This window comes from Lottia gigantea (genome assembly GCF_000327385.1).
Source record: "Lottia gigantea unplaced genomic scaffold LOTGIsca_47, whole genome shotgun sequence".
Taxonomy (NCBI): domain Eukaryota; kingdom Metazoa; phylum Mollusca; class Gastropoda; family Lottiidae; genus Lottia; species Lottia gigantea.
In genome coordinates, this window is record NW_008709640.1 from 2035799 (window position 1) to 2045728 (window position 9930).

General features: G+C 31.7%; 1 protein-coding gene across 1 annotated transcript; it reads left to right on the forward strand.

Moving 5' to 3' along the window:
- Positions 1 to 428: 428 nt before the first annotated feature.
- Positions 429 to 8944, forward strand: LOTGIDRAFT_124576 (hypothetical protein; the record flags this gene model as incomplete). Its single annotated transcript, XM_009061343.1, has 8 exons — positions 429 to 1086; positions 1400 to 1528; positions 1886 to 2056; positions 2764 to 2957; positions 3180 to 3311; positions 3962 to 4078; positions 7874 to 7982; positions 8763 to 8944. 8 exons carry the CDS (start codon positions 429 to 431, stop codon positions 8942 to 8944), a joined length of 1692 nt encoding a protein of 563 aa, XP_009059591.1.
- Positions 8945 to 9930: the final 986 nt, after the last annotated feature.

The window sequence follows — 9930 nt, forward strand, 5'->3', positions numbered from 1 at the left end:
TGATCCAACAATTAAAGTTTTCTAGTTCTTGTAGACTTCTATCATGTCTGCACAAAACGAGAGTATTGTCGTCTGTATATATTTGTCGAGAATACTCTTATGATCCATCACCTGAACACAAAAAACTCTACAAAAAGTTAAAATACTCTAAAATTCATCAAAAAACGAAACTTAGAAATGCCAAAATAATTGAAGATCAAGGGTCAAATGATGAAGTGCCTTTAATTGTGAAATTAATGCTAGCTAAAAGTGAATCAAAGGAACAAAAAGAAAATGAAACTGTCAATGTCTTAAAGGAAAAGGTAATATTTACGACTGCAGAATTGAAATCTCATCTTGAAGAAATAAAAAATGACTTTCGTAGCAGTATTTTAAAATCAGAAGTATTGGCAAATGCTGAAGTTCCTGATGAGGACATTCCAGAAGAAATGTCCAAAGTTTTGCCAAATAGTGACAGTGAATATCTGGAATCTGTGTTTCTTGATGAGGACAAATTGTCAACAGAACAAAAACAACCTTCAGATAGAAGCCAAGAGATACTGGGCACTCCAATACCAGGAACAGGCTTCAGTAATGTTCCATGTTCTGGATGTGGTGCCATTTTACACTGTGAAGACTCTACTCTTCCTGGCTACATGAAAGGAGAGAAGTTTACTCTGAAAACTAGAGACGAGCTTTATGAATCTGTTTGTCAAAGATGCCATTTAATAAACAATAATAATTTATGTCTAAATGTTAAAGTTGGTGCTGAAGAATATAAAGACATTATATCTGTGATAAAAGAATCCAGGTCATTGTTGATTGTTATGGTGGATTTACTAGATATAGAGAACAGTATATTTCCAAATTTGTTAGAATCTGTTGGAAAGCAAAAGAAACTTTTTATCGTTGGAAATAAAGTGGATTTGATTCCGAAAGACTGTCCATATTATCTGAGGAATGTAGAAGATAGTTTGAGACAAGCTTGTGTTCGGGCTGGATTAGATGACTATAGTAATATTAAACACATTTCTCTAATTAGTGCAAAGACAGGCTATGGTGTAGAAAACTTAATTACTAAATTAATAGATTATTGGGGTATAAGAGGTATAAAAAAAACCTTTCTTAATTTTTTATTGCAATAATATTTTCATTTTCAGATAATGTTTATTATTTGCCTTTTCAGATAATGTTTATTATTTTCATTTTCAGATAATGTTTATTATTTTCATTTTCAGATAATGTTTATTATTTTCATTTTCAGATAATGTTTATTATTTTCATTTTCAGATAATGTTTATTATTTGTATTTTCAGATAATGTTCATTATTTTCATTTTCAAATTATGTTTATTATTTGTATTTTCAGATAATGTTCATTATTTTCATTTTCAGATAATGTTTATTCTTTTCATTTTCAGATAATGTTTATTTACTTGGGAGTACAAATACTGGAAAATCAACATTATTTAATATTTTCTTAGCATCTGATTATTGTAAGTCAAGAATTCGAGATCACATAAAAAGAGCAACAACATCTGTTTGGTCAGGTTAGTTTCATTTATAACTTATAGAGTAACTGTTATAGTGAGTTTTGTTGTTTGTTAAAAAGATACTACCGGTACCACTTAGAATGGACATAAAATTTAAAGTCTCAAACTTGATATATATATAGTGTATATATTAATGAGTTGGACTAACCAGGTGTCATGACTAAAGAATAGAATCTCTATGTAACACAATATATCCATTAAACTTAAGAATTACACGCTTCTAAGCATTCTTATTTTAATGATTTATCACTAGTTTTTATGTACTTATTAAAGAGTTTAGTCTTTTTTAGCCCTGCTATATCTTATATCTTGGATCTTGCATGGACAAAATTCAGAGGACCTTTGTCATTTCAGGCACAACGTTAAATCTATTGAAGTTTCCTATTATTAATCCTGAACCACACAGAGTTTTTAAAAGAAGAGAAAGGCTTTCGAGAGAAAAACAGAATGAAATGGAAACCAAATTGCGAAGAGAAAAACTGAAATTCACTGAAAAATTAGATTATTCAGACACAGTTTTAAAAGGTAGGCCATATACAGTCAATATTTGTTTGTAAAAACTGAAATTTAATTAAAATAAAAATATATAAATTATTTAAATATCGTAAAAATCAGGAGAAAACTTTCCAAATATTGAATGGTGTTTTTTTGAATAATTTGAAACACAGCCATTCAAAATAATAGAAATAGAAAAAGTGTCTCTGATGCATTAAGCAACAAAACAGGTTTGCCATTTTCTTGACAATCCTACCTTAGTGTCAGAAACAAGAATTTTTTAGCTGAGCCAATCAGTAATAGTCTTCATAGCTCACTATCCAGTGATTGATTTTCCATTAAGTTGTGGCTATATATTGTACCCACAATTGCTAAATGCCATTTTAAAGACTTTAAACGTAACTTAAGTCTCAGAAATGGGATTTTTTTTAGCTAACCCAATCAGTAATAGTGTTCATAGCCCACCACTGAACTTTGAGCCTTCAAATCCATGTATGTCCAGAATTATCCACATTTGAAAGTCAAAAAGACGTCTTTTCTTGAGACACTGCAATATATAGAAAAGACGTCTATAGCAATAGGAAAAAAAATTCCTAGTTTGAGATATTTTTGAGGGAATTCTGCGAGTTTTCGTACATTTCTAGTACTTCTGAATACTATTTACATACAACTGCTACCTTATACAAATTGTATTTCAGGTAATATACAGACAACAGACTTCCGAGTGATAAATCCAGAAGAAGAAAGCGATGTAGAAGAAAGTGGACAAGAATTGATCAGTTTTAAGGGGAGCAATACTGGAGAAATAGAAGCTCAAGTGTCTGAAATCAATGAAAAAGATGGAAAGCCATCTTTAAGTTCCTTTTATGAACATCAGTTTGTTAATGTTAGATGGTTATATGATACACCAGGTGTCATTAAGTCAGAACAGGTACATTCTATTTACTGTAGTTTATTAAAGTTGGGTTGTCTGCTGTTAACTTTTTTAATAAATGCCTACTGATTTCTAATGGATGCATATTTATGGCATGGCATCCATTGCGTCTGATTTGCTGATTTTGAAAATGTACCGTAGGTAGCCATATTGGAATTTGGTTAGTTACTTTGTGGTAGACTCATTTTTCCAGACACTTTTGGCTTTTTTTAATTCTAGATAGTCAATATGTTAAAAGATGATGAAGTATTAACTATAACACCTAAGAAAAGATTAACACCCAGAGTGTTCATATTAGATCCAGGTCAAGTGATGTTCATATCAGGTTTAAGTAGATTGGATTATTTACAGGTCAGTGTACTTATACGATTACTTATATTTTTGTTGTCTGTAATGTCTAGCCACACAACCTTGGTCTTACCCAAAACCTTAAACACGACACTGTCGTTTTATATGAGAATTGATCCAGACTATTTTTAGGTTGGGTCTAGATGAAAAATCTTGGGTCAAGATGGAGCTACTAATTGTTGATATCAGGTGTTTATCATGTTCTGGTAGGTCCAGAGTGTTGGTTGGGTTTGTTAAGGTCGTGTCTATCAAAAGATCTTACTATCAAACTTTAACAATGTTCTAAGATTTACATGTTAAAAATTAGACTACTGTCTGACTACATTGAGTTTTGAATTGATTTTTTTCTCTCATTTCATGAATATTCAAAATAAAATTTTAAACTGTATAACATTTGTCATAAAATGTCTTTGGGTCCATAGAAATATAAGGTTTTACACTTCTCTACCCGAAAATTCTCTGTAGATCAAATACAAATGTAATTGCTTTTCCAGTGGTTAATATTTTCACCAACACAATCTAAAACTTTCAGTGGTAATTTTATATGAAAATGATCGCCAAAATTCAATTCAGAAACCAGTATAGTCTAAGAGTAACTATATATTCATCATAAGAATTTTTCAAATGCAATGTGTATTTTTTTTACTTTATAGGGAGAAACTTCCATCTTTGTAACAGTTTTTACCAATTATAAATTACCAGTATTTACCAAGAACCTTCAATCTGCTGAGAAATTTTATAACAGACAAATAAAGTTTGATACATTAAGGGTGAGTTTTTGTTTGGTTTTTAATATCGCCTCATTATTTTAACATTGCCATCTTCTGTCTACATCTGTCAATATTACACATACAATAATGAAATATTTTCACTATTAAAAGAGTGTTCAATACACCAATTGTAGAGTGATATAAAAATATAAAAACAGAACCTGAAACATGTTGTTGTATACTCAGTTTCATGCTGTACGATTTTCAGACAACTGACCTACAGAAATTTGACAAGTAGCATTTTTTTCATGTGTCCACTTTGCAACTTGATTTAGCTATATATTTTAGTAAGATCTTGGATGAATGTAACTTTTTCAATGAAAAATTTCTTGTGATTTGTCTTTGACTTTTGAATGAAAAAGACGAGGCTAAGGTTTGAGGGACTTGTTTCTCAAAAAGGTTGGAAAAATTAAAACAAATGAAAGACTGACAGGGATTTTAGTTGATTATTCAGTTAATTTTATTTGGTCTGATGTTTTAAGTTGTTTTGATAGATTTACTTCCCTTTATAATGTTTCAACTTACCAGACGGTATTGTTTCAGACATTTCAATCCGATTGTAATATAGATCTAAATGTTATATACAAATAAAACCTTACTTTATGTCATTATAGTGAGACTTTAAACCAAAAACTGTCCAAAATTGTCATGTGACATAAAATTTTGAACTGAAAGTTGTCATAATTAAAGGGATTGTAAAGAGTTTTTCTAAATTTTGTATATGTATCTGGGACACTGATAGCATCAATTTGCAAAATTCCAATTTTTAATCAGACGTCTGTGGTTCCTGCAATTTCACTAAAACTAAGTGTTTGATGACGTCACCCCCGCAAAACACTTAGTTTTAGTGGAATTGCTAGAACCACAGATGTCTGATTGAAAATTGGAATGGTGCAAAATGTTGCTATCAGTGTCTTTGTAACGCATAAAAAATTTCACTGAATTTTTCTAAATTTTGTATATGTATCGGGGAAACTGATAGCATCAATTTGCAAACTTCCAATTTTCAATCAGACATCTGTGATTCCTGCAATTTCTCTAAAACTGAGTGTCTGATGATGTTACTAATAAAATATTTAGAAAACTTCTTTACAATCCCTGTCAATCTTTTCTGCAAGGTCTATTCTATAGAAACCTTGAACCAACATTATCCGCTAGATACTCAATATGCATTTATTTCTGTCCTTGTGGCGATTCTTTTCGATTTTATAACATATTCACAAATAGTCCATTAAAAATAGATCAATAATATACTGATACAAATCTCAAGTACTCTAGAGAACCAGGTATCTTTTAATTCATAATCATAATGTTTTGTTGCTAGGCTATCAATTTTCTGTATTATCAAACCATTTATTTGAGTAGGTTTTTTTTTTAATCACTTGCATCAATTTTCTACAACGTTTAGGTTTGATAACTTAGTAATTTTCCACATTAGACTGCTGAGATCTTAACTTAGTATAAAACTAGGTGTCTACCAGTTTGATATTCCCAAAATATTGAGAAGCAGTGGTCTGTGAAATGTTAGGGATTTTAAAGAGGTTTTCTAAAATTTTTTTTTTTTACATTGATAGCATCAATTTACATCAATTAAATTTTCAATAAGACGTCCATGGTTCCTGCAATTCCACTAAAACTATGTGTATGATGATGTCACTAATCGCCTTATGTGATAAAGCATATTTCTTGATTAGTGACGTCATCAAACAATTTTTTTATGGGGAATGACAGACACCACAGACATCTGATTGAAAATTGTAATGATGTTAATTGATGCTATCAGTGTCCCCAATACACATGTAAAATTTAGAAAACTTCTTTACAATCCATTAAACAATTTAATATTAGCTTCAGATATCTTTTTTTTGTCAAAGAGTAATGAATACAAAACTGAAGCATGTGAAACATTTAGACCTGATCTAGATTTGATTCCATTAATAATTCATACCTTTCATATGAAAAGGTTTTAAAGGGGCATTCTGCTTTTTTTGTAGGTCAAAAAATAAGTTATTATAACTTTACACTAAAATCTAGAGAAACGTGTCCCTTAAAAATCTTGAATATTTACCATCTGCATGCCGTGGTGGGTGTATATGGCCGTGGTCCACTATCTTTGTCACAGAGAAATGAATAAAAAAAACTGAATCATGAGAAGCATTTGGACCTTTATTTTTGTCAAAAAATTGGACGTATATTGTTGGCACCCCCTTCGGTCCGTCCGTCCGTCAACATTTGCTTGTAAACGCTGTAAAAACTAGATTTTTTGATGGAATCAAATGAAATTCGGTATGTGTATACATATTCATAAAACGAAGATCAAGTTCGAATTTGATCTATTTTCAACCATTAGAAGCAGAGTTATTGCCCTTGCCCCAAAATCTTGAATATTTACCATCCGCATGCCGTGGTGGGCGTATATGGCGGTGGTTAATTAACACTTTTAAAACAAACTCAGTTTGATCAAGTATATACATAGATATTCATTAGCATACTTTAGAAATATTATCAGGTATAATTTACAATGTTTTTGGTAATAAAAACTTTGCAAACTTCATACCTTTGAAAAGTTTTTGAAGTGCTCTCAGACAGATGGTTTTATAACCAGTGTGTGGAGATCAAGATTAAAAATCAATACACCTGATCAATTATAAATTGGTAATAGATACACAAAAATCAATGATGCAATTTACGCTCTTCAGTAAAACAGAAATGAAAATCAAATTTACTCATTCGGTGCCATGACAACCACAGAATACTCTATGTCACTTGAACACAGCAACACTATTCAGACAGTAATTAAAGAAGCTACTAAATAATAGATCCGATCTGACTAACATTGGTTTCTATTGGGATAGTCAGTGAGAAGAAAAATCAACTATTAGTGCAGTCAGGGTTATCAAAGGCATCCTCAATCAATATCTATTATTAAAATAGTTCAAAAGTTCAGTGACCAATGTCATATACTGTCATCATAAACCTTACATTACCAAGTTACATATATCTTAAAACCTCAGTTTGGGCTTCTTTCTTGCTTTTTCCAGAATTTGAATGTTTAATATGCACCTTTCTGTCTTAATTCGTACATAATTGTAAATATTAACCATTGTAATAATCCTTAAAGGGATTGTAAAGAGGTTTCTAAATTTTGTATATGTATCAGGGACAATGATAGCATCAAATTGCACTATACCAATTTTCATTTAGACGTCTGTGATAACTGTAATTCCACTAAAACTAAGTGTTTGATAACTTCACTAATCAAAAAAATGACGCTTTGTTTTAGTGGAATTGCAGGAACAACAAACGTCTGCTTGGAAATTGGAATAGTGCAATCTGATGCTATCAGTGTCCCCAAAACACACAAAGATTTATAAAACCTCTTTACAATCCATTTAAGTGTAAAAAAAAAAAAAAAAAAAAAAAAAAAATTATCTCTCCTTTGGAAAGAACAGGACACACAGAAATGATATTTGCCATGGCCTATCAGGCATTAGAGTTCAATTTCAACTCTCTGTCTGTAGTCATTTTCATAAATGAAATCTTTTCTGTTTGTCTACAATTAAATGCAGTTGAGAAATTGTCATAGTCTTAAAGTCTGTTGATATTACCAACTTCAATGTGAGACTGCTATCAATATATAAATATTTGATTTTGATACTGAAAAGTGATACAGATGGATGTAACAAGAGAGCTTGACTCTCACCTGTCAAATAAAAGAATAACAGAATTGGACATGGTCAAACTTTAAATACAGTAGTATTATGATTTTGTATGTGTTTCAATCCTATATTTTAGGTACCATTAGAAGAAGGACACCATTTACCACCATTAGAAGGTCAGACATTTGATATTATTGGTGAAGGTAGTAGATATTCTACAGCAGATATTCAACTCTCTTCATTAGGTAGATATATTTTCACCTTAAACAGCATGATAGAGCACTTTTCATGCAACACTATTCAAGAAAAGAAGACCATGACAATGGCATTTTGTACCTCTATTGTTTTCTGATGTGTCTGTGTAGAAGAGCAATGCTGCCTGTGCTTCCAGGAAAAGTTTATCGTGTCTCTGACAGGATTTTAAACATCAAACCATTTGGATATTTGTCGCTGATTGCTTTCTTCGTTTGACCCTACTCCACAGAGCATCATCATCCAATCAGATTCTTTTCCACTTCAATTGTCTGATCATTTCCTGTTTATCGATTCAGCAGAAAATCACTGACTGGAGGTGTTTGTCTCCTGGTGACCTCCAACGGGTTGATGAAACTCTTGACAAGACTTTAGTCTGCGACAAAAATCACGGACCAAAACCGTTCGTGTGAAGTAGGCCAATGCAAGACCATAGACTGCTTTGTTTGTGTGTTTTGGAGGAATAGGTCATTACCATAGTGAAGAGAATATTTTACGTTTCTGGGTTAAGGGTTTAGTTTTCTTGGTGTGGAGGGACTGGTCATTATGTTAATGATGAGAATATCAGCTTTCTAAGTTAAGCATTACAGCATCTTTTATTTAATGAACTGCTAACATTGGGCGCAAATTTTTGCAATTTTCCTTTTCCCTTTTTTGGCAACAAAATTCAAAGAAATGTTTGTTATTGTTTCGCCTTATTTGTCAGAAAAGTTTGATAATTACTGTTAAATATCACAGTAAAGTTAGTTTATTGCTTTCTTTTATTTATTTAGGGTGGATTTCTATAGCTATTCAGAGAAACAAGATTATCACATTAAAAGCCTACACACCAGGAGGAAATGGTTGTCATGTTCGTCAGCCATCTTTGTTGCCCAATTATAGAAGTTTTCAAGGTGATAGAATATATAAAACTAACAAATATAAATATAGATTTCCTGATTATGAAAAGCAATAAACAAATTATTTGAAATAGAATTATAGTTTATTTTATTATCCCACATGGAAATGTTGTCTGAGATTAGAATCGACAGCCACCATTTGTTGATGATACCAACCAACTGAAGTCATGTCCAGAACTGACTTTAACCAATTGTGCTACAGAACCCCACAAAGAGTAGGTTAATGCTGCTGACCTGGCAAAATTTCCCTCATGGCACACTCATTGGTGTTGCCCTTCCTCATTAACCCACAGAGATGCATTTTCCACTTTGTTGCCTTAGAGAGAAAATAAAGAAAGAAAATTAATAAAATCATCAAATTTTAATAAGATTGACTAAAGCGTGACAATATTGGATTGGACTCATTTCATATGAATGCCTTTTGATGGCTCTGTGACTATTTTTTATTGTCACATGCTATAGTTGAGGACCCTTTCAGACTCTAGTGGAAAGCTTTCACAAAGAAGGTTTCTCCCCCATTAAGTAATTAGGCCATTGAGTAATTTTAATTGGATCGACATCAAACCGAACTTTATTTCAGGGACTGGGTTTGTACTTTCTACTTTTAACATGAAAATATTTCAACACATCATGATTGTGTTTCTGCCATTCAATGGAAAGGTTCGTTGATTAGGGCTATAAAACGGTTGTTTTAAGAGACATTTTGTACCTTAGGTACATGTGGGTCGGGGATCGCAGTGCAATAAACCATTGTATTTTTTTGATGATTGGGGGATAAATTGTGTGTTCATAATAAGAATTCAAGTCATGCGTGTATTAAAATAATTATTTTTGGTTGAAACATTTTGAATACCGTATTTTTTTAGAAGTGGTCAAGACTAAATCTTTGCCAAAGACACAGATTTATCATGAAAAATGTGGGTGTCTTTTTTTGTTTAAAAACATTTCTGAGATCGCCCGAATTTGTAAGCTAGTTATGAGATTTTATTTTTGCCCGAAAAACTTGCTTTCGGGGCTGCGAGGGAGGGGGGGGGGGGGGGGG